General features: G+C 45.1%; 1 protein-coding gene across 6 annotated transcripts in view; it reads right to left on the bottom strand.

Annotated features, from left to right (window-relative positions):
• Positions 1-292: 292 nt before the first annotated feature.
• The window catches only part of CRAMP1 (cramped chromatin regulator homolog 1), a 57,251-nt gene continuing 32,275 nt past the window's right edge, over positions 293-25,268 (bottom strand). For 4 of the 6 annotated variants that reach the window (XM_070761069.1, XM_070761065.1, XM_070761064.1 and 1 more), the window contains exons 11-21: positions 23,441-23,615; positions 20,572-20,753; positions 19,255-19,329; positions 18,755-18,836; positions 16,607-16,711; positions 13,137-13,315; positions 10,072-10,152; positions 6,054-6,288; positions 4,835-4,999; positions 2,392-2,537; positions 293-1,138 (exon numbers count right to left, since the gene is read on the bottom strand). In XM_070761069.1, the coding sequence (XP_070617170.1) occupies positions 974-1,138; positions 2,392-2,537; positions 4,835-4,999; positions 6,054-6,288; positions 10,072-10,152; positions 13,137-13,315; positions 16,607-16,711; positions 18,755-18,836; positions 19,255-19,329; positions 20,572-20,753; positions 23,441-23,615 (1,590 nt within the window). In that variant the 3' untranslated portion in view covers positions 293-973. The remainder of the gene's footprint in view (positions 1,139-2,391; positions 2,538-4,834; positions 5,000-6,053; positions 6,289-10,071; positions 10,153-13,136; positions 13,316-16,606; positions 16,712-18,754; positions 18,837-19,254; positions 19,330-20,571; positions 20,754-23,440; positions 23,616-25,268) is intronic. The other 2 variants (XM_070761066.1, XM_070761067.1) reach the window with 2 other exon arrangements.

The following is a 25,268-nucleotide window of genomic DNA, read 5'->3' as shown; positions in this document are numbered from 1 at the left end:
TCCAAACTCCGCCACTTTAAGACTTGTGGACTTCAACTACCAGCATTCCCCAGCCAACAAAGCAAAGCTGGCTGGGGAATTCTGGGAATTTATTTATTTATTAGTAGCATTTACAATGCTGCCCAATTCCAAATGGACTCCTGGACAGTTTACAAAACAAAAGGAATTGAAGTCCACAAGTCTTAAAGTGACTGAGTTGGGAGAGCCCTGGTTTAATATGTGTGGACTACAACTCCCAGAATCCCCCAGCCAGCATGCTAGGAAAAATGGAAGTCCTTAAGTGACAGCTGTCTTTTCTTTTTTTTAAAGCATGGGGAAGAAGCAGGATAGGTTCTGTGTTTTTCCAAGATTTCTTCTGACCCTATCCTAGTTTTTAAAGATGGAATGGGAACAGGGTTTCCACCACCACCTTTCCCTGTGTTCTGGTGGAATGTTATGATTATAAAGAAACAATGAAAGAATTCTGTTTAAAAGCCTTGTGGAATTCAGCTGCTGTTGTGACAAGAAAGTGCCAGGAATACAAGAGTGACAGATCAGGAGAGGAAGGTTATTTTTTTTTTACAAAAAGGAAAACTTAATAAAAGCCACACCACTATTTAACCCCCGACTTTCAGCTTATTTGTGGATACCCCGACAACATCTAAGGATGTAGTTTGTGGGGTTTCTTGCTCAAACCTTAAAACCCGGAGCTGCCTTGTAAACTTCGCTGGTCACCAGCTTACACACACCACTTCCTATAATACTGCTCCACACTGTCTTGTTCCCAGCCTATTGCACTTTCCAGGAACCGTAGGTCGAAGAAAAAACGTCTCTCTTCTTCTCAGGCATGCTCCCGCCAGGACAACGGAAAAAAAAATGAAATAAAATTAAAATTAAAAAAAACAACAACCCCAATCCGCTGCATAGCTATGACGTCATTCCTCCACGTTGTGGCCAATTCAACGGCGCCCACCAGCCCGCTGGTGGGATGCGTTCACTGAGAGAGGTCGCCAATGGGGGGGACGCCGTTCCCTCCGTCAAAGAGAGTCTCTCGGCGGGTCGGCTCGGGGATCGAGAGCTCCTGGGCAAGGTCGTTGAACCGAGAGATGTAATCGATGCTGTTCTCGTTCATCATGCAGGCCAACTGGGAATCTACCACCTAACGAAGAAAGAGAAGGGGGAGAAAAGAGGCGATTGGCTTCTCGGTCTTCTGGCTTTCTTCTGACCTTAGCTGAGTTTAGAATAGGCTCAAGGACACACTAGTTATCGTGAGTGTGCACCGTGCGGCTTTACTAGCCAATAGCTGCACAACACTTGGGGGCAGGTCTGGGAGGAAGGACTGCTGGGGTGGATAGCGAAGCAAAATATGAAGTGTACAGGCTTTGCATGTCTGTCTGTCTGTGTCTCCTCCCTCCTAGATTCATTCCTTCCGTTTGTTCCACACTCCTTCCTTCCTTCCTTCCCTTCTGCTAGATTCCTTCCTTCCTTCCTTGTTTGCTCCACCTCCTTCCTCTCTCCCTATTAGATTCCTTCCTTCCTGCTAGATTCCTTCCTTCTTTCTTCCCTCCCTCCTTCCTGCTAGATTCCTCCCTCCCTTCCTGCTAATTCCTTCCTTCCTCCCTCCCTCCTTCCTGCTAGATTCCTTCCTTCCTTCCTGCTAATTCCTTCCTTCCTCCCTCCCTCCTTCCTGCTAGATTCCTTCCTTCCTTCCTGCTAATTCCTTCCTTTCTCCCTCCCTCCTTCCTGCTAGATTCCTTCCTTCCTTCCTGCTAATTCCTCCCTCCCTCCCGCTAGATTCCTTCCTTCCTGCTAATTCCTTCCTTCCTCCTGCTAGATTCCTTCCTTCCTTCCTGCTAATTCCTTCCTTCCTCCCTCCCTCCTTCCTGCTAGATTCCTTCCTTCCTTCCTGCTAATTCCTTCCTTCCTCCCTCTCTCCTGCTAGATTCCTTCCTTCCTGCTAATTCCTTCCTTCCTTCCTCCTGCTAGATTCCTTCCTTCCTTCCTGCTAATTCCTTCCTCCCTCCCTCCTTCCTGCTAGATTCCTTCCTTCCTTCCTGCTAATTCCTTCCTTCCTGCTAATTCCTTCCTTCCTTCCTGCTAGATTCCTCCCTCCCTTCCTCCCTTCTAATTCCTTCCTCCCTCCCTCCCGCTAGATCCTTCCTTCCCTTCCCTCCCTAATACTATTTTGCACCACAACAACCATCCTTAGAGGGATTGAGCTCTGAGAGCCCAAAGTCAATCAGCTAGCTTTTCTGCCTTAGCCAGACTTGGAACTCATGATCTCCTTCCTTCTTAGGTCAGCATGTCCACCAGCATCCCAAACTCTCTGTCTCTCTCTCTCACACCCACTCTTTGTCATCTTCCCAGCCAAAAACTCCCGTAACATCTCACCCAAAAAAAGGTATGTCATACCTCTGCGACATCAGCCAGGGACCGAGAGACAAAAGAATCCCGCGAATTCCCATCCAGCAGACTGGGTCCCAACAAAGAGGTGCTGCTTGGATTGCCCACTGAAGTGGGCAGCATTTTTCGGCCTTTTTCCGGAGAAAGGAAACTGGCTGTAAAACAGAACGATGAAAGATGTTAGGCAGTGATCTCCGTCTGCTGCATCCAAGTCCAGTGATGTCCTCAGAGAAAGCCCCCCTTTTTGGCAGGGGACAGCACTCAACCTGTGCCCGTTGTATCATGTTGTTTTCCCAACAGGGATCAAAGCAACACAGGTAGTCCTCAACTTACAGCTGTTCAATTAGCAACCGTTCAAAGGTTGTAGGTTGTGGTGCTGCAGTTGTTAGAATGCAGTACTGCAGGCTACTTCTGCTCCCTGCCAGCAATTTGGCAGTTCAATCCTAACCAGCTCAAGGTTGACTCAGCCTTCCCTCCTTCCGAGGTGGGTAAAATGAGGAGCCCAATTTTTGAGGGCAATAGGCTGATTCTATAAACTGCTTAGAGAGGGCTGTAAAGCAATAGCAATAGCAATAGCACTTAGACTTCTGCCGCATGAATCCCAGCGACCGGTTAGGTCCCACAGAGTTGGCCTTCTCCGGATCCCGTCGACAAACAATGTCGTTTGGCGGGACCCAGGAGAAGAGCCTTCTCTGTGGCGGCCCCGACCTTCTGGAACCAGCTCCCCCCAGATACCAGAGTTGCCCCCACCCTCCTTGCCTTTCGCAAGCTCCTTAAAACCCACCTCTGTCGTCAGGCATGGGGGAATTGAAATTTCCTTTCCCCCTAGGCTTATAGAATTTATACATGGTATGTTTGTATATATGAGTGGTTCTTTAAATTGGGGTTTTTTAGATTGTTTTTAATATTAGATTTGTTTATATTGTCTTTTTATATTGTTGTTAGTGGCCCTGAGTCTTCGGAGAGGGGCGGCATACAAATCTAATAAATAAATAAAAATAAATAAATTATATACCACTTCATAGGGCTTTGGAGCCCTCTCTAAGTGGTAGACAAGAAGAGTTACGGAGGAAAAGGGCTACTCGGGAGTAAGGCTTGGAGATGATTGGTCCCTCCCATAGGACATAAAAGTGGAGCAAACGGATGTGCTCGTTGCAGGAAGCAACTTGGTTCAATTCTGGTTGGTGTAACTTAGCAGCTCCGTTCTGACTCCGTGTTCTGTTTGGCCTTGCAAAACTCTTTGCCAATCAGGCCTTTAGCACAGGGTGTCCAGGGGGAAAGCATTTTGAAATTCCCTGATATTTCTCTGACGTTTCCCTGTAAATTGCGATCTAGTTAAGATGCGGTCGTAGATGATGTCACAGCAAACGGCTAAGCCTTGGAGAAATATTGGTAGCTGAGGAAGCAAGTTGTTGTTACAGTTATGCTCATTTTTGCTTGACTCTGCCAGGCAGTGCGATCCTTTTTTTTTTTTTACATGATTTCCCCCTGACTTTCAAACATTTTAATACAGTTTGGTTCCCCCCCCCGATTTATTATTATTATTATTATTATTATTATTATTATTATTATTATTATTATCATCATCATCATCATCATCATCATCATCTATTGGATTGTATGCCACCCCTGTCCGGAGACTCGTGGCGGCTAATAGCAATAATAAGACAGCGTACAATAATAATCTAATACTAAAAATGATTAAAAACCCATTAATATAAAAACCAAACATACATACATACATACCATGCATAGAATTGTAAAGGCCTAGGGGGAAAGAGGATCTCAATTCCCCCATGCCTGACGGCAGAGGTGGGTTTTAAGTAGTTTAAATAGTTAAGTAGCAAGGAGGGTGGGGGCAATTCTAATTTCTGGGGGGAGTTGATTTCAGAGGGCCGGGGCTGCCACAGAGAAGGCTCTTCCCCTGGGTCCCGCCAAGCGGCATTGTTTAGTTGACGGGACCTAACTGGTCGCTGGGATTCGTGCACTAATTCCCTGATATTTCCCAAACCACCGATTTCCCTAATAATTCCCTGATTTCCCAGGTTTGTTGAACACCCTGTTAGCAGTATGTCAAGAGATATAATGTTGGGTGCTTATCAGCCTTCTCCCAAAAAACTGTGGCTGACTTCTGTCGGACTAATTAACATTGGTTGGGACTTATTACAGCTGTGAATGAACATAATTCATAGAGGTTGAAATAAAGAGGTTGGGACTACATTTGTGCTTTATGATTCATCAGGAAGCCTAGCTCAGAATACATTGCTGATTATAAGGGCTGTAGCTGAGCTCAGTTTTTTTTTTTTAAAGGAGCATGGTTGGGTTTTCTGCTTGCCCGATGGACACCTTACAGCTGGGTTTTGGCAACAGACAGGCTAAGGGGCAAAAGAAACAGATGAGCTTGGTCATATCAACAGCCCGGAACTTGGAAGCCTTTTTTGGGCACACTCACAAAATAAGCTGCTGAGCGAAGAGTCGGTGGAGTCGTTGGGATACCACTGAGGATCATGACTGGGCGAAGCGATCCAGCTCTGCTGGGGGCTGCAGGACGGGGACGGAAGACTTTTGGAATTGTCGCTGCCGTTCAGCTTGGCTGGGGACAGGGAAACATTCTCACCTGTAAATGGAAATTTTCTTTTACTAAAAGGTGTAAAATATGCAGCAGTCCTTATTGGAAAGTCACGAGTTCTCCACTCTTGTTTTCAAAGAACACTCGTGCATTTGAGCAATTCTCAAGGTCAAAAAAAAAATCTCCATTGCTGAACAATACCTACGGAAATCTTTTGGCTAGCTAACCTTTGACATCTCATCCATCCATCCATCCATCCATCCGTTCAATGCCTCCTCTTTTTCTCCCTTATCATATTGTCCAGAGCTAATTGCTATTTCTTTCATTCATTCATCTATTTTATGCCTCCTCTCTTTCTCCCTTACTGTATTGGCCAAAGTTAACTTTCTTTCTTTCTTTCTCTTTCTTTCTCTCTTTTTCTCTTTCTCTCTCATTCATTCATTAATTCATTCATTTTATGCCTCCTTCCTTTCTCCCTTACTGTATTTATTTATTTATTTATTGGATTTGTATGCCGCCCCTCTCCAGAGACTCGGGGCGGCTAACAGCGACAATAAAACAGTGTACAATAGTAATTTGGTATTGATGATTAAAAATCCATTAATATAAAAACCAAACATACATACATACATACCATGCATAGAATTGTAAAGGCCTAGGGGGAAAGAGGATCTCAATTCCCCCATGCCTGGCGGCAGAGGTGGGTTTTAAGTTGTTTACGAAAGGCAAGGAGGGTGGGGGCAGTTCTAATCTCTGGGGAGAGTTGGTTCCAGAGGGCTGGGGCCGCCACAGAGAAGGCTCTTCCCCTGGGTCCCGCCAGGCGACATTGCTTAGTTGACGGGACCCGGAGAAGATCCACTCTGTGGGACCTAACTGGTCACTGGGATTCATGCAGCAGTATTGGCCAGAAGTAACTCTTTCTTTCTTTCCTTCTCTCTCTCTCTCTCTCTCTTTTTCTCTTATTCATTCATTAATTCATTCATTTTATGCCTCCTCTCTTTCTCCCTTACTGTATTGGCCAGAAGTAACTCTTTCTTTCTTTCTTTTTCTTTCTTTCTTCCCTCCTTCCTTCCACCCACCAACCCATTTTATGCCTCCTTACCGTATTGACCAGAGCTAATGGCTATTTCAATGATGGAGTCACTGATTTGAGTAGCTGGTTCTCCCTGAGACAAAACATCCTCAGGAGGCCCAGGGAGAGAGATGTCGAGGAGAGCAGAGACATTGGGAGGAGACAGACGGGTGCTGGATGTATCAGAAGAGGGAAGCGGGGAGGGAGAAAGACCGTTCTGGAGAGACGTTTTAGGCAGCTCTGGCAGCGAGAGGACCGGTGTTCCCTGTGGTAGCAAGCAAACGGTAATAGTTAACAGCAGTAACGTCAACAACATGCTATTTTCTAAACCTTTTACACCGTGCAGAAGACCAAGAAGCGGGTTAGGTTGTTGCAACCCTACGTCCATGCTTGAATACAGAAAGCTGCCTTACATTGGATGCAACCATCTATTTCATCTATAGTTCAGTATCATCTTCCTGAAGATGACAATGGTTGAAAGTTTTGCTTACAATCCCCCCATCCCTGTTCCTTCTTTCAACCCCTGAGAAATTGATGATTTCTCCTTTTACAGACGATGTATAACTTTGTATAGCTTTCCCTAATGCTAGGATGTGGACACAGTATCTAGCAAGGTTAAAATCAGATTCCCCCAAGGTTCAAGTTCATTGCTATGTACAAGTATCTTGTTTACAGTGAACCCTCGATCATCGCGAGGGTTCCGTTCCAGGACCCCAAGCGATGATCGATTTTTCGCGAAGTAGCGGTGCGGAAGTAAAAACACCATCTGTGCGTGCGCAGATGGTGTTTTTACTTCCACTGCTGCCCGCCCTTCGCCCGCCCACCCCGTTGCTTGCGCCTGGGGTGCGCGCGTGCTTGGGGACACCCTAGCTCCGCTTCCCAGCTGGGAAGCGGAGTTGGGGTGTCCCGAAGCTCGCGCGCGCCGCCCGCCCGCCCACGCTGTTGCCGGCTCCGCTTCCCAGCTGGGAAGCGGAGTTGGGGTGTCCCGAAGCTCGCGCGCGCCGCCCGCCCGCCCACGCTGTTGCCGGCTCCGCTTCCCAGCTGGGAAGCGGAGGTAGGGTGTCCCGAAGCTCGCGCGCGCCGCCCGCCCGCCCACGCTGTTGCCGGCTCCGCTTCCCAGCTGGGAAGCGGAGTTGGGGTGTCCCGAAGCTCGCGCGCGCCGCCCGCCCACCCACGCTGTTGCCGGCTCCGCTTCCCAGCTGGGAAGCGGAGTTGGGGTGTCCCGAAGCTCGCGCGCGCCGCCCGCCCGCCCGCCCACGCTGTTGCCGGCTCCGCTTCCCAGCTGGGAAGCGGAGGTAGGGTGTCCCGAAGCTCGCGCGCGCCGCCCCGCCCGCCCACGCTGTTGCCGGCTCCGCTTCCCAGCTGGGAAGCGGAGTTGGGGTGTCCCGAAGCTCGCGCGCGCCGCCCCGCCCGCCCACGCTGTTGCCGGCTCCGCTTCCCAGCTGGGAAGCGGAGTTGGGGTGTCCCGAAGCTCGCGCGTGCCGCCCGCCCGCCCACGCTGTTGCCGGCTCCGCTTCCCAGCTGGGAAGCGGAGGTAGGGTGTCCCGAAGCTCGCGCGCGCCGCCCGCCCGCCCACGCTGTTGCCGGCTCCGCTTCCCAGCTGGGAAGCGGAGTTAGGGTGTCCCCAAGCGCGCCGCCGCTGGGGTCTTACCGGGGCAAGAGGGGGAAGACCCAGGGAAGCCTCTGCCCGGCGGGGAAACTCCACCATCTACGCATGCGTGGAAGGGCACGCATGCGCAGATGGTGGAGTTTACTTTCGGGTTGAAAACTAGCGATATAGCCCTTTCGCGATGCTTGAGGACGCGAAACTCGAGGGTTCACTGTATTACGTGTTATCCAATGAAACATTTAGAAACATAGAAACATAGAAGTCTGACGGCAGAAAAAGACCTCATGGTCCATCTAGTCTACCCTTATACTATTTTCTGTATTTTATCTTAGGATGGATATATGTTTATCCCAGGCATGTTTAAATTCAGTTACTGTGGATTTATCTACGTCTGCTGGAAGTTTGTTCCAAGGATCTACTACTCTTTCAGTAAAATAATATTTTCTCATGTTGCTTTTCAATAGCCTCCAGCAGAGCTGTTGCTGATCATTCAGGTAACGAAACCTCTAAGTATGAAAGGCATCCATATTAGATGCATATTATATTCATTTTGACAGAAGACATACATGGGCGCCTTTCAGATTTATGGGTTTTATAGATCTGAATTCTAAGCAATTCAGTCTGCTGGGTGGGAAATTCTAGAAACAGATCCACATTCTGCGAAGTTGCAAAGGTTGCAAAAACTTAGCCTAGACTACAGGATGCCAGCAAGTTCACAACAAGGACGGTATTTCCCACCCACTTTGTTTGCATTTCACAATGGCCTTCTTGCAATCTTTGAGCCTCACATTCTTTCCTAGCAAGCAAGATTGTTTTTTCCTTGCTTCTTTGTCTTGCATCTGTAACTGATGAATGTATCAGTGTTTGTTTGTTTGTTTATTTATTTGTTTGTTTATTAGATTTGTATGCCGCCCCTTTCCGTAGACTCGGGGCGGCTCACAACATAATTTAGGGGTAGTTTAGGTAATTTAGGATTTAGGGGTAGTGATTTCTGACAGTCTCAAAATGGGTGAACAGTGCAGTCAGGCGGTAGGGAAAGCAAGTAGGATGCTTGGCTGCATAGCTACAGGTATAACAAGCAGGAAGAGGGAGATTATGATCCCGCTATATAGAATGCTGGTGAGACCACATTTGGAATACTGTGTTCAGTTCTGGAGACCTCACCTACAAAAAGATATTGACAAAATTGAACGGGTCCAAAGACGGGCTACAAGAATGGTGGAAGGTCTTAAGCATAAAACGTATCAGGAAAGACTTCATGAACTCAATCTGTATAGTCTGGAGGACAGAAGGAAAAGGGGGGACATGATCGAAACATTTAAATATATTAAATGGTTAAATAAGGTCCAGGAGGGAAGTGTTTTTAATAGGAAAGTGAACACAAGAACAATGGGACACAATCTGAAGTCAGTTGGGGGAAAGATCAAAAGCAACATGAGAAAATATTATTTTACTGAAAGAGTAGTAGATCCTTGGAACAAACTTCCAGCAGACGTGGTAGATAAATCCACAGTAACTGAATTTAAACATGCCTGGGATAAACATATATCCATCCTAAGATAAAATACAGAAAATAGTATTATGGCAGACTAGATGGACCAGGAGGTCTTTTTCTGCCGTCAGACTTCTATGTTTCTATAATAAAACAATTCATAACAAATCTAATAATTTCTAATTTCTAAATTTAAAGTAGTTAAGAAAACCCCATTTTTAAGCAGACATACCTACAAACATACCATACATAAATTATATAGGCCCGGGGGAGATATCTCAATTCCCCCATGCCTGACGACAAAGGTGGGTTTTGAGGAGTTTACGAAAGGCAAGGAGGGTAGGGGCAGTTCTAATCTATGGGGATTCGCATGTGTCATGCGTTCCTACATAGTGGAGGGGGGGGTGAAGTTTAGGTATCTAATTACAGACTTTAAATTTCACACAAAGTTTAGGTGAGTGCCTTGATAATCTTAGAACAGAATAGAGCTTGAAGGCACCTTGGAGATCTTCTAGTCCAGCCCCCTACTCAACCTATACGATCACAGACAAGTGTCCAATCTCTTAAAAACTTCCAGTGATAGAAAGCCCACGATTTCTAGACGCAAGCTGTTCCACTGTTTAATTATCTTTACTGCTAGGGAGTTTCTTGTTAATTCCAGGTTGCTTTGCTCTTTCAACAGTTTACAACCCTTATTTCTTGTCCTGCCCTCAGGTGCTTTGGAGAAAAATTTGACCCCTTCTTCTTTGTGGCAGCCCCTCAAATACTGCTCTCATGCCACCTTCTTTATTTAGGGATGAAAGAAGTTCCAAAATGACTGTTCTGAAATAACTGTCTAAAAATAGCTCAAATACTGGTTTTACACACAGCAACCTTAACCAAAACTACACCGTTAGTGTATAATTACATTCTGAAGTGTAAGCAATTATTAGTTAAATATACTTTACCTGGAAGCCATCAGGAATGGCTTCCTGCTCAGGCTGGGATGGTAGACCAAGGAAAGGAACCTGACATTCATGGCTTGAACCCTGGAAATCAAGAAAGACTGACTTGAGCCACATGATTGGAAGTGAGACACTGAAATTATGCTTTATTTTCATGCTTGCCCTGCTACTCATCACCTCGAGGTTCGACTACATGGGGCTACCTTTGAAAAGTGTTCGGAAACTTCAGATCGTGCAGAATGCAGCTGCAAGAGCAATCATGGGCTTCCCCAAATATGCCCATGTTACACCAACACTCCACAGTCTGCATTGGTTGCCGATCAGTTTCCGGTCACAATTCAAAGTGTTGGTTATGACCTATAAAGCCCTTCATGGCATCGCACCAGAATATCTCCGGGACCGCCTTCTGCCGCATGAATCCCAGCGACCCGTTAGGTCCCACAGAGTTGGCCTTCTCCGGGTCCCGTCGACTAAACAATGTCATTTGGCGGGACCCAGGAGAAGAGCCTTCTCTGTGGCAGCCCCGACCCTCTGGAACCAGCTCCCCCCAGATATCAGAGTTGCCCCCACCCTCCTTGCCTTTTGCAAGCTCCTTAAAACCCACCTCTGTCGTCAGGCATGGGGGAATTGAAATTTTTCCCTTCCCCCTAGGCTTATAGAATGTATACATGGTATGCTTGTATGTATGATTGGTTTCTTAAATTGGGGTTTTTTAGATTATTTTTAATATTAGATTTGTTTACATTGTCTTCGTTGTTGTTGTTAGCCGCCCCGAGTCTTCGGAGAGGGGAGGCATACAAATCTAATAAATAAATAAATAAATAAATAAATAAATAAATAAATAAATAAATAAATAAATAAATAAATACTGTAAATAAATAAAATACTGCCAAGGCATTTCCCAAAGAAAATAATTGAAATAAATCTAACCAATAAATGGTAAAAGAAAAGAAAAAGGGAAGGTACAGAATAAAAATTCAGGAAACCAGGACTAGCATTTCCATTAGCTATCATGGCTAGCTGGCTTGGGAGCCCTTCTCTTTTGTTATAGAGGGCACGAACGACTATCCCGCCAGGTAGAACAAACTATTATTATTATTTATTGGATTTGTATGCCGCCCCTCTCCGCAGACTCGGGGCGGCTAACAATGATAAAAAAACAACATGTAACAATCCAATTTAATAAAACAATTAAGAACCCTTATTATAAAAACCAAACATACACACAAAACATACCATACATAACTTGTAATGGCCTAGGGGAAGGAATATCCTAACTCCCCCATGCCTGGCGACAAAGGTGGGTCTTGAGTAATTTGCGAAAGACAAGGAGGGTGGGGGCCATTCTAATCTCTGGGGGGAGTTGATTCCAGAGGGCCGGGCTCGCCACAGAGAAGGCTCTTCCCCTGGGCCTCACCAAACGACATTGTTTGGTCGACGGGACCCAGAGAAGGCCAACTCTGTGGGACCTTATCGGCTGCTGGGATTCGTGCGGTAGAAGGCGGTTCCGGATGTATTCTGGCCCAATGCCATGTAGGGCTTTAAAGGTCATGACCAACACTTTGAATTGTGACCGGAAACCGATCGACAGCCAGTGCAGGCATTGTTGTCTAAGATAGTAGATGCGGTGTCAATCTGGACTGGGGTAGAGAGGCATTCTGGAAAGCTGGGGCTGTGAGGCAGGGTGAGGATGCAGAGAGAAGGTGGTCAAGGTTTTTAAGGGGTTTGTGTTGTCTGGTGGAATATTATATTGGCATCCTTCAGTCTCGAAAGACCATGGTGTTGTGCTCTGGACTATAATGGGATATAGAGGGCTGGGTTTCCAAAAGGGAGGGGGTCCATTCCATAGAAATAAGAGGCAAAACTCAGCCCAGGTATTTTGTATGACAGAAAGAGAGTTAAGACAGGTCTCCTCATTCGTTCCAAGAATATATCCATGCAGGGAATAGTCTGATTCAGTTTGGCAAGATTCTGTCTCTAAGTCGAGAACAATAGCCGCCCCGAAATTTCGGAGAAGGGCAGCATACAAATCTAATAAATAATAATATTATTATTATTTATTTATTAATTTATTATTTATTAATTAGATTTGTATGCCGCCCCTCTCCGTAGACTCGGGGCGGATAACAACAATAAGAAACAATATAAACAAATCTAATATTAAAAGTAGTTTAAACACCCCAATTTAAGAAACCAATCATACATACATACAAACATACCATGCATAAATTTTGTAAGCCTAGGGGGAAGGGAATATCTCAATTCCCCCAAGCCTGATGACAGAGGTGGGTTTTAAGAGCTTACTAAAGGCAAGGAGGGTGGGGGCAACTCTGATATCTGGGGAGAGTTGGTTCCAGAGGGTCGGGGCCGCCACAGAGAAGGCTCTTCCCCTGGGTCCCACCAGACGACATTGTTTAGTCGACGGGACCCGGAGAAGGCCCACTCTGTGGGACCTAACTGGTCGCTGGGATTCGTGCAGCAGAAGGCGGTCCCGGAGATAATCTGGTCCGGTGCCATGAAGGGCTTTATAGGTCATAACCAACATTTTGAATTGTGACCGGAAACCGATCGGCAACCAGTGCAGACTGCGGAGTGTTGGTGTAACATGGGCATATTTAGGAAAGCCCATGATAACTCTCGCAGCTGCATTCTGCACGATCTGAAGTTTCTGAACACTTTTCAAAGGTAGCCCCATGTAGAGAGCATTACAGTAGCCGAGCCTCGAGGTGAACAATAACAACAACAACAACAATAATATCATCATCTGCTCGGAAGAATCACAATATGTCTTTCTTGGATTTTGGAGCCCGACGTCTAATTGATGCCTGTTGTGCCCAAAGCAACTTCCTAGTACAACAGGGGTGGGCAACTATGGCAACTTAAATGACCTGTGGACTTCAACTCCCAGAATTTCTGAGCCAGCCAGCCATGGAATTCTGGGAGTTGAAGTCCATAGTTCGTAAAGTTGCCACAGATGCCTAACCTTGTATTAGGAATGGGATAAAGTTGATTATAAAAGAAGAGAAACTATATAGTAAAGTAAAACTATATAGTATAGTAAAACTGACCGTCACTGTTGCTATGGAGCCTCCATTCTGACGTACCACTGTGGAGTCTTGACCGCCAACCACGGTGGTTACTGCCTCTGGTGAGAGCGGGGAAACACCTGGCAAGACTTCGGTGCCCAGAAGTGGCAACGGACTGCCAGGGATAATACCGGCTGATTTAGCCGCCAAATCAATTGCACCTTTGGACAGAAAAGAACAAATGTGAGAAAGGGCATTTTCCTGAAACTGAAGTTTTTAACAGAACACTAAACTTGAGGTTCTGGCAATGTTACATCTACACCAGCAGGAAAACCGCACCGCTTTAATAGCGCCTTCTTATATTTACATACCTCACCGATTCACAATAGGTAGTCCTTAAACTGAGAGCGGCAACTCAGTCATTAAACAAAGAGGTCCCTAAGTGAAACCACAAGTGTACTTACGATCTTATTTTGGCTTTTCTTTGCTTACAGACCTGGGAAGGAGGCAGTGATGGGCTGCCAAATTTTTTACTGCCATGCTGTGGGTGTGGCTTATTTTGTGGGCGTGGCTTGGTGGCCATGTGACTGGGCAGGAGTGGCTTGACAATCATGTGACTGGGTGTTTCTTAAAGGTCATGTGGCTGGGTGGGAGTGGCTTACCGACCAAGATAAGTTTTTAAATAGGTGCTTCGACTCTTTTTCAGTTGATTAAGTCACATTATTTGAATAGCCACAAAAAGGACAAATGATAGACAGCATTATTTGTTGAGGAGCACAGTCTCATTTTAAGGTTTTGAATTGAACCCACAAGGTTCAGTAGGATAACAGATTAGGCAGGTAGCTCAATTTTCTTTAATTGCTATAAAAGTTCAGTACTAGATAATGATTAAAATGATTAAAGCGTTTATGGGAAACAACATACTATTTAACTATTTCCTATTTTAAAAGTAATTAAGGATCTTACTAAGGTACTAGAGGAGGAAGGACAATAAAAAAACTATTAAGCATTCAATAGATAGTGCATAATCTTACTACCCTCCCCCCTGTGTACGCTGCAAGGACTGGTGGTCAAGTTACTTTTTCACCATGGTGGAAAGTCAAAACGGTTGCTATGTCAGATCTGGAAGCCATGTTTTACCTGCAGCCCTGCCACATTTTTCTACTGTGGGAAAATGGGAGAGGGGACTGTATGGGGTGTGGGTGATAATAAGAGTCAAAATAACATTATTTTCAGAAAGTCAAGGCCGCTTTGCCCCAGAAGCTGCGATGAGGTGATTGGGAGGCCTTTCCAGTTTTGGATGGCGCATGTCCATATGTCAGACATGTGGGTGCTGGGACAGGGAGTTGGATTTTGAGATGGCAATATTGCATCTCTAATAAAACAAAACTTTGAGGAAACTCAAGCCTCAGAGTTGTCTTTCATTGGGGGTGTTACTTGGAACCCTGACAATGAAAGGGAGGATGATAAGAGATGATGGAACCCTGACACCACAGTTCCCTCTAAGCTGAGCAGTGAGCAGTCGCTCACTTAAAAATCATCATCAACTCAGAGTTTTCCAAACCTGCTCAGAAGCCGAGAGGGAAAGAGTGAGAGGGAAGGAGAGAGAGAGGAAGAGAGAGAAACAGATAGAAAAAAGAGAGGAAGGAAAAGAAAAAGAATGGGAGTAAGGAAGAGAGAAAAAAATATCAAAATCTAGTTTGAAACTAGCTCAACTATTTAAGTGGCATTTTGATATTATGAGCTCACTGTTATAGACACACAGTACAGTATTTTATTTTGAAATTCTCTGAGGCAAAACAGGGTGGGTTTTTTATTTGTTTGTTTGTTTATTTATTATTTGTGTGCCGCCCAGTCCCAAAGGGACTGCCGCTCAGACACTATACTTTTCCGCCCACCCCCCCAAAAAATTAGAGGGAACACTGCCTGACACAATGGCAGATTGAAGACGACCTCTATGTCAAAAAGCTAAGATTTTCCAATGCTTCGTTATCTCAACCTTATTTAACACCTTTATCTCCATGGTCCTGATATCACCTGAATGATTAAACCAGGTCAATAGGATCTTTTTTCCAAAAGGTTTTAGAGACCTGGATGGACATAATGAGCACTTCAAAAGTGAATTATGGAGGAAGATAGAAAAGGTTATTTCAGAACCAGTAAAAACTGGGAGATCCAGATAAGGCAGGTTCAAAAAGTCAAGGCCTCCCTAAGTATACTGATCAGCTTTGAATCCATTGGCAATGTCCATTTTGCTCTCTGAATTCATGGAGAGCCAACCCTAGTGGATTTGCCCCCAGTGGGATTTTCTCATGTATTTTCCTAGGGAACGTGGATAGGGCAGCCTCAAAATGTTGGCACCCTCCCAAAGCACATTCATGCACTACAAATCCATTGGCGATGTCCATTTTGCTCTCCCAATTAGCAATAGCATTTAGACTTATATACTGCTTTATAGTGCTTTTACAGCTCTCTTTAAGCGGTTTATAGAGTCAGCATACTTGCCCCCAACAATCCAGGTCCTCATTTTACCCACCTCAGAAGAACAGAGCCAGTGATGAGATTTGAACTGTTGAACTACAGCTAGCAATTAGCTGAAGTAGCCTGCAGTGCTGCACTTTAACTACTGCGCCTCCCTGTCTTCAATTCATGAAGAGCTAACCCTAACCCTAAGTGGATTTGGGGGGGGACTCTCTCCCCCCCCCCCTCCATTGTGATTTTCTCATATACAGTCATACCTCGTCTTACGAACCTAATTGGTTCCCGGGGAGGTTCGTAAGACGAAAGGTTCATAAGACGAAACATTGTTTCCCATAGGAAACAATGTAAAGTCAATTAATCCATGCAACGAAAAAAAAAACACCCCGCAAAAAAACGCCGCCGCCGGGCTGTCACCTTTTAAAACAGCCAGGGGACTTCCCAGCAGCCTCCAGAAGCCGAACGCCAAACCCGAACTTCCGGGTTCAGCGTTCGGGAGGCTGCTGGGAAGCCCCCCGGCTGTTTTAAAAGGTGACAGCCAGGCGGCGCGGCTTCCCAGCGGCCTCCCAAACCCGAACTTTTGCCGAACTTCCGGGTTCGGCGTTCGGGAGGCCGCTGGGAAGCCCCGCCGCCCGGCTGTCACCTTTTAAAACAGCCGGGGGGGGCTTCCCAGCAGCCTCCCAAACGCCGGACCCGGAAGTTCGGGTTTGGTGTTCGTAAGACGAAAAAAGTTTGTAAGAAGAGTCAAAATTTTTCTGAACCCCGGGTTCGTATCTCGGGTTGTTCGTAAGACGAGGGGTTCGTATCTTGAGGTACCACTGTATTTTTACCGGGAGACTTGTGTAAGGTAGAATTGAAAAAGTCAGCGCCCTTCTAAGTCGACTGAATGAGGTGCAAACTTGTTGGCGGTGTCCATTTTGCTCTCTGAATTCCTAGAGACTCGACCCTGATTCTAAATGTATTCCCCCCCCCCCCAACTAACCTAACCCTACCTCCTTGTGTCTGGACTTTCTTTGGAAAAGAAGACGACTTACTAGACAAACGATTGGTGGCTTGAGCTGGGAGGATCTTAGGAACAATGGGGCGCGATACGGCACCTTTAGTCAGCGAAGATTGGATGGGCCGAAAAGATCCCCTTCCTAGAGGAGGAACACAGTCAGAAACAGCAGGAATGGGTAAAAGCACACCAAATTTGGAAGGGGAAAAACAAATCACTTGGGAGTTTTATCCCACAGGGCACCCAATTCCCAGTCTTTCTCCGAGGGAGAAAACCGAAGACAAAAGCTGTCGTGGCCCCCAATAAAAAGAATGGGCGGCATCCATAGAAATTAAGAGGACAAAAGAACTCGGACTATTACAGAATAGGGGGAAAGTGGTATAGATGGATTAACGATGGAAAATGGAAGAGAAAAATGTGAGACGAAGATATGGAATTAGAAAACACTGTAAAATGATGTACAAACTATAAATGTAACAATAATGTAGATAAAAAGCTGAAGACCTGCTCAAAAGAAGTGTTATATGCAAAATGTGAAAAATCAATAAAAACACATTGGAAAAAAGGAAGGAGAAAGAAAGAAAGGAAGGAAGGAAGGAAGGAAGGAGAGAGAGAAGGGGGAGAGAAAGAAGAAAGAAGGAAGGAAGGAAGGAAAGAAAGAAAGAAAGGAAGGAGAGAGAGAAGGGGGAGAGAAAGAAAGAAAGAAAGAAAGAAAGGAAAAAAAAAAGGGGCAACATAAGGATATGGCAAACATAGAATAACATGGTTGGAAAGGGACTTGAAGGTCTTCTAGTCCAGTGATTTTCAACCTTTTTTGAGCCACGGCACATTTTTTACATTTACAAAATCCTGGGGCACACCACCAACTAAAATGACACAAAATGACACCCTAAGACACACTCCTTTCTTTTTCCATCCCTGTCTCCTCCCCCCTTGTGTGTGTGTGTGTGTGTACACATTCTGGAACCCTTTCCAAAAACAGGTGAGGGCTGAGTTTTTTTTCTCTCTTATTCTTTGGGTGCTTTTTATCATATGCTTTAAATTAAGAGTCACTTCTCTCTCTCTTTTGTTTCTCTCTCTTTCCTCTCATTCTCTGTCTCAATCATTTTCTCACTTCTCTTTTTTCTTCCCTTTTTGATCTCATTTCTCTCTCTCTCCATCCCTTCCTCTCCTTTTCTCTCTTTCTCTCTCTTGCTTTCTCTCTCTCTCACTCTTGCTGTCTCTCTTTCTCTCTCTTGCTTTCTCTCTCTCTTTCTCTCTCTTGCTTACGTTCTCTCTCTCAGCAAAAAGTTGTGAGTCCTAAACCTGAGCTCCCTTCTTCCCGGCACACCTGACCATGTCTCGCGGCACACTAGTGTGCCACGGCACACTGGTTGAAAAACACTGTTCTAGTCCAACCCCCTGCTCAAACAAGAAATCCTTCAGCATCTATTGGCTAAATTTATTTATTTATTTATTAGATTTGCATGCCGCCCCTCTCCGAAGGCTCGGGGCGGCTTGTAAATGCTTGTATCTTTTCTTAGCTCTCACTTGGGGGTTATCATGGCAAATTAATAGGAGTCCAAATTTCTTTGAGGTATGCTCCCCCATCAATGTCCTTCGGATTCTACCCAAGGGCTCATGTTTTATCTCCCCCCGAAGGAGGATTTCACATTTTTTTAATGACTCCATAATCCCTTACGGGGTGGAGTCTGGGCCACTGAAGGGAGCTAGCAGAGTGTTTACCGCCCGGATGCCCTTCCTGTCGCCAATGCAGAATTTTTGTTCAGCAAATACATCCACATTATGGCCACAGAGGAAAAATATCTGCCTCTACCTAGGATCGAACTCCACTCTATGAAAGAAGGATGTCGTATATAAACAAGCAAAATAAAGGCTTGTCGTCACAGGGCTGTTGAGACCGCAGCTAGTGGGGCCTGGGACGAGCCTATAGATAGAAAAGGCTACAATTTTATATCCCTTCTGGTCAAATAATTCACAGCCTTCGCCAGTTCAGTGTAAAGCATATTACTTAGATCAGTGTTTCCCAACCTTGGCAACTTGAAGGTATTTGAACTTCAACTCCCAGAATTCCCCAGCCAGCAAATGCTGGCTGGGGAATTCTGGGAGTTGAAGTCCAGATATCTTCAAGTTGCCAAGGTTGGGAAACACTGACTTAGATCATACACATGGTGGAACAACTCACCTGTGATAGAGGTGTTTGATAAGATGGAAAAGGAGCAAACATGCTGGGAAGGGTTTTCGGAAGATCTAGGAAGCAGCGTCCTCTGCGAGAAGAAAATGAGATATAACTTTAAAAGAAAAATAAAAGGCAGCAATAGCAATAGAATTTAGACTTATATACCGCTTCACAGGCCCCCCCCCCTCTTTATATTATATCGACATATAAAACACACACAAAAATAAAAGAAAAACACACATATCTGGGAGGGTTTACATCCCAATTTTCATCAGAAGCACATACGGAGTTGTATACTTTTTACATCAATTGAGAACATTTTTGTCTATATTCACTGCTCAAGGCAAAGCATAAAACAATCTCAGCAGGAGGAAACAATCACTTTCTGTCCAAATGCATGGGGAGAAAATCAGGTTGACAATAAGCCCCCTCCCACAAAGAAGCCAAGTGAATCCATTGGGTCAACTGAGTGAATAATGTTATTTTAATTAGCCGTTCTCTCTTACCTGTACAACGAGCGACTTTCGCAGGTGTCTGTTGCGTACTTTTTTTGGCTTTGGCAAGAAAAAATCTGATTGCATCTAAAGAGAAACAGTAGTTCAGGGATGGTGAACCTTTTTTGGCTCAGGTGCCAAAAGCATGTATGCGCACACGCATGCACCCCCTCTCATGTTTCCCTGCCCCCCGTGCATGCGTGTATGACCCCCCCCTCTCCCATTTCCCAATTTCCAGGGGGCTGGTGGGGCCGTTTTTCATCCTTCCCAGGCTCTAGAGCAGTGTTTCTCAACCTTGGTGGTTTGGAGATGTGTGGACTTCAACTCCCAGAATTCCCCAGCCAATTCAATTCTGGGAATTGAAGTCCATACATCTTCAAACCGCCAAGGTTGCGAAACACTGCTCTAGAGGCTTCCCTGCAGCCTTGGGAGGGCAAAAAAAAAAGCCTCCCATACACCCCAGAAACGGCCCATTTCCTGACTTCCGGTGGGCCCAGTAGGCCCATTTTTCGCCCTCTCCACGCTCCAGAGACTTTTTGGAGCCTGGGGAGGCAGAAAACGCCCCACGCCCTCCTGGAAGCCAAAAATGCCCTCCCAAAGCCTCTGTGTGAGCCAAAAATCAGCGCATGCGCACTAGAGCTGAACTAGGGCAATAATAGATACGGCTTCATGTGCCATAGGTTCACCATCACTGCAGCAGTTCCTGATACAGAATTCTAATACCCTAACTAGACTATTGATGCTTGGCTTGTTGCTTAAAGGGACCTTCCACACAAAGCGTCCCACATTTAGTGCGTTTGTGGCAAAGATTCTAACTTATATAAGTGAATGTGAAACATGTCCAATTAACTTGGTAGCAAAAAGAGCAGTGCTATATTCTGCTGCAAGACATCAGAATTAGAAATTTGGAATTCCAAGCTTTTAGAAGCTCCTCTCCGCTAAACGCTGGGGGTAACCATCTCTCAAGGAGATGGGTGGCAAATACATTTAATAGACAAAGAAACAAACAAACTTGATTTCACACTATGTGGTTCTGCCTGGAAAGTGAGAAGAAGGACTTCAAAATAGGTTTTGATGATGGAGAAAACAGGAAAGTTAACAGCAGCGGAAGAAGCAGGCAATGCGATTCCCTACTGGCTGGAATTCTGCCTTCATTCTTTCCCAAATTTTGTGTAAGCCGTAACATAGTAAAGGACATAAAATGCCATGAAAACTTAACAGTGTGACCAAGACTGAGACTTGGAACGGAGTGGTGTTTAACTTTACAGGCTACGAGGAAGGCTGGGTCAGTTTTCTCCTAATGTTACATCTACACATTTTAAGACTCACACTGATGGTGTCCAAGCGCTGGCGGAAGCTCAGGTCCGCTTCTTTGTTTTGCAAGAAAAGCTTGCCGTGCCTGCTGTTTGGCGGGAGGGTTGTGGGAATGGCAAAGAGGCCGCCGTCGGCATCAGGGTTGCTGGAACTTGAAGAACTAGCCACCAATCGGGGTTTAGAAGGATTCTGGAAACCTGTCAGGAAATGATAAAGGCATTAAGCGTCGATTTACGGAGAAGGGCAGTTTCTGGGAGGACTTCTATTAGGAAACGTCTTGGAAGTACAGTGTTCCCTCGATTTTCGCGGGTTTGAACTTCGCGAAATGTCTATACCACGGTTTTTCAAAAATATTAATTAAAAATACTTTGCGGGTTTTTTCCCTATACCACGGTTTTTCCCGCCCGATGACGTCATATGTCATCTCCAAACTTTCGTCTGCCTTTAATAAATATTTTTTTAATAAAATTTAATAAACAAACATGGTGAGTAATAATCTAAATGGTTGCTAAGGGAATGGGAAATTGCAATTTAGGGGTTTAAAGTGTTAAGGGAAGGCTTGTGATACTGTTCATAGCCAAAAATAATGTACAGTGTTCCCTCGATTTCCGCGGGGGATGCGTTCCGAGACCACCCGTGAAAGTTGAATTTCCACGAAGTAGAGATGCGGAAGTAAATACACCATTTTTGGCTATGGACAGTGTCACAAGCCTTCCCTTAACACTTTAAACCCCTAAATTACCATTTCCTATTCCCTTAACAAGCATTTACTCACCATTATTACTGGTACTCACCATTGAATAAGACACTTAGTGATCCTGATATTTATAAACAAAATTATTTATTAACAATAATTATTATTTTTGTTATTTATTTGCAAAAATTATTAGTTTGGCGATGACGTATGATGTCATTGGGTGGGAAAAAACATGGTATAGGAAAAAAACCATGAAGTATTTTTTAATTAATATTTTTTGAAAAACCGTGGTATAGGCTATTCGCGAAGTTCGAACCCGCGAAAATCAAGGGAACACTCTATTTATTTCCGCATCTCTACTTCGCGGAAATTCGACTTTCGCGGGAGGTCTCGGAACGCCTCCCCCGCAAAAATCGAGGGAACACTGTACTTCCATAAACCTGTATGGATTTGCAGGAAGGTGTGAATTACATCACAAGGGAACAAGGAAATGAATGACTGCAACCTCCCTACTAGAACAGTGCTTTTCCACCTTGGCAACTTGAAGATGCGTGGACTTCAACTCCCAGAATTCCTCCAGCTGGCTGGAGGAATTCTGGGACTTGAAGTCCACACAACTTCAAGTTGCCAAGGTTGAGAAACTCTGCTCTAGGAGACACCCCTCCTCAAAAGGTGCTTTTCCAAAAGGTAGACTGTCTTGCTAATTTTTCTTCAAAAACATTTTGCTTCTTATCCAAGGTGCTGTGGCCTCACAGCGGCCCATACAACTGACAGCAGATCCCTGACTTGGTGATGCACCAACGGCCTGTGCAGCTGGCACCCAAGTCGGACAGTGAGGAGCCTAGTTAGGACTCGGTGCCAGGGGCAGAGGTTCAAACAGGGCCTTTGGAACCTCCAGCACCTCTTGGCAGTGATGAGGAAGAAGAGGCTTCTCCTCTTCTTGATGCATGAGCACGCAGGGTTGCCAAGAGACAGGAATGGTTGGTTATTCCAGAGGTCGTCTCCTCGGGAGTAAGACTTGAGGCTAATTGGCCACTCCCCTAGTCTACTAAAGGATAGCAGAGGCAGCTGAAAGGCTGCAGGAAACAACGTTTTAGAATCGGGTTTCCATCGTGAACACCTTGTGTCTAAGAAAATCTCTACTCTTTGTTTTTCTAATTTGGCTTACTTATCGAGACTTCTAGGCATTTTACCAAACCTTCGTGAGATAACAAGAAATAATTGCATTGCTACAATTTAAGACGGCTGAACTTATGATGATTAATTAGCAGCTTTTTGCAAGAAAAGAGTGCTTTTAGATCTCTGTGTCTCCACTACTAACCCAGTTATTAGTACCGTTTCCCCGAAAATAAGACGTAACCCGAAAGTAAGGCATGTCAGAGGTTGTGCAGAATTTGCTAATATAAGGCACCCCCCGAAAATAAGGCGTAGTCAAGTTTACATACGGTAGGGTGGAAAAACATACGGTACCATTCAAAGCTGTTCATAGCGGTACCGTAATAATGTGCCGTCCCCTGCTGGCCCCTTCCATCGCTTTGTACCGTCCAGTACAGCAGACACAGTCTGCTGCTGTCTCACCGCCATTACAGTCTCCACTACAGTGCGTAGACTGTAGTTCCTCTGGTGGCCGAAAGCTGCAATAGCGGGAGTATACTATTGTACCATATAAGTGCCGTCGTTTGTGTGGGTGGGTGCCATACTGACAGGTACCGTACGGTACACTTTCTTTGGGGGTCTCAGCTTTTCTGCCTGTGAATTTGTCTTATTTGAGAAATATAAGGCACCCCCCGAAAATAAGACGTAGCACAACATTTGGAGCAAAAATATTTTCAGAGAAACACGGTAGTGGTTTATTGATTAAATTCACCCAAACTGTGTGCTTGTTACGTTCGTAACTGGGGCAGAACAGAAGGCTTCTTCAGTTCTGCTCTCAGAGAACGGGCAAATCTATAGTTTGCTGCAAATTGACGAATTCCAAATGACCAGAACGATTTCCTCAAACTCCAAACCTGAACATGGTTCTTGGACCACGCTGCCCAATCGAATAATGAATTCAAGAAATCCCAAAATCTGGAGAGTTCCTAGGCACAGAATTTAGCGTGTGTGTGTGTGTGTGCATAAGATGGACAGGTTTTTCTATGTGGACATGGCACAAGATGGACAGGTTTTTCTGTACGAACAACTCACCTGAGGATTTGGGAGTGGCACTGGGGGAAAACGTCTTCTTGTGAAGCGTCGGCTGATTGCGAGCACAGCCCGGGCTCCTGGTGCTAATGGCAATCACCTTCCCGGGAGGGGTCAAAGCATGCTCCTCTTGAATGGGCTTGATGGGGGAGGTTGCAATGGAATTCATTTCGGGGATCTAGAAAAGAAGCAGTGAAGCCTGAATTGCAAGATGCTTCAAACCATCACCTTCATCTTCCTCCTCCTCCAGTGTTAAAGAGCAGATACTCCAAAGAACATTCAGAACTATCACCGTTGGACACAATACTGGTTAATTCACTCGTTAACCAGGGGTCCAGAAAAGCTTGCTTTAAGTCAAGTGCTGCAGAATTTTGAATCGTTTTTGAAGACTACGCTAGAAACCCAGTAAGCCTCATAAAAACTTTAGGTGCGCCCACCTCAAAATTTATTTATTTAATTTTATTTATTTATTGTATTATTTATTTTATTTATTGTATTATTTATTTTATTTTATTTTATTATTTATTTTATTTTATTATTTATTTTATTATTTATTTATTTATTAGATTTGTATGCCGCCCCTCTCCGAAGACTCGGGGCGGCTAACAACAGTAAAAAGACAACGTAAACAAATCTAATATTAAAAAATCTAAAAACCCCAATTTAAGAGATCAGTCATACATACAGTCATACCATACATAAATTTTATAAGCCTAGGGGAAGGGAATATTTCAATTCCCCCATGCCTGACGACAGAGGTGGGTTTTTAAGAGCTTAAGAAAGGCAAGGAGGGTGGGGGCAACTCTGATATATGGGGGGAGTTGGTTCCAGAGGGTCGGGGCCGCCACTGAGAAAGCTCTTCCCCTGGGTCCCACCAAACAACATTGTTTAGTCGACGGGACCCGGAGAAGGCCAACTCTGTGGGACCTAACTGGTTGCTGGGATTCGTGCGGCAGAAGGCGGTCCCAGAGATATTCTGGTCCAATGATTATTTATACATTTACATATGGTTGAATCAGTGATGGGTTGCTGCCGATTTGCCCGAACTGGTGGCAGAAATTTGCCCCTGCTTGCCAAACCGGCAGTGATCGCCAACTGGCCACGCCCCAGAACTGGTCCTCCGGTCGCCACTCCTTGAGGCTTCTACTCATGCACAGAGGGTAATTTCCCCGATGTGATGCAAAAGGCGCACTTCTGACGTGATGCAAAATGGTAGGGAAGTTGAACCCTCCAATTGTATGAATATATGAATCCACACATCATAATCAGTTTTGGTTATTTCACATCCATCCATCCACCCACCCACCTGCCTCAGGGGAATCCCAGCAGCGCAAAAACGGGCGCTTCGGCTGGCAAAAGGGATGAATTTTGGGCTTGCACGCATTAATCGCATTTCCATTGATTCCTATTGGAAACATTCTTTCATCTTACGAACTTTTCACTTTATGAACCTCGTCCTGGAACCAAATAAGTTCGTAACACAAAGTATCACTATACATGGAGTGAAATTGCAAAAGTGGAAATGACATAGGTGCAATGTGGTCATGTGAATTTTGGCTTAGCTACTGCAGTGCTTAACAACAGGATTGCCATTCCCAATTCTGGTCGTTAAGCGAGAATTACGTCTAACTAAAAAAAAAAGATAAACATTCTCCCTGTTCCTCCTTTTCTTTTTCTTTATGCAGCAATGAACAGTAGAGGCAATACTAACCACCATTCGCAAATAAATTTAAAAATATCCAAATCCCCAGGTTGAGAACCAGAGATTTAAGAGGTGACAACACGGTCCAATATAGGGTTCCAAGCTTGGCAACTTTAAGACTTGTGGACC

This window comes from Erythrolamprus reginae, chromosome 9, assembly GCF_031021105.1.
Source record: "Erythrolamprus reginae isolate rEryReg1 chromosome 9, rEryReg1.hap1, whole genome shotgun sequence".
NCBI lineage: Eukaryota > Metazoa > Chordata > Lepidosauria > Squamata > Dipsadidae > Erythrolamprus > Erythrolamprus reginae.
Note: the sequence above shows the minus strand (reverse complement) of the source record. Positions and strands in the feature narration are given on the sequence as shown.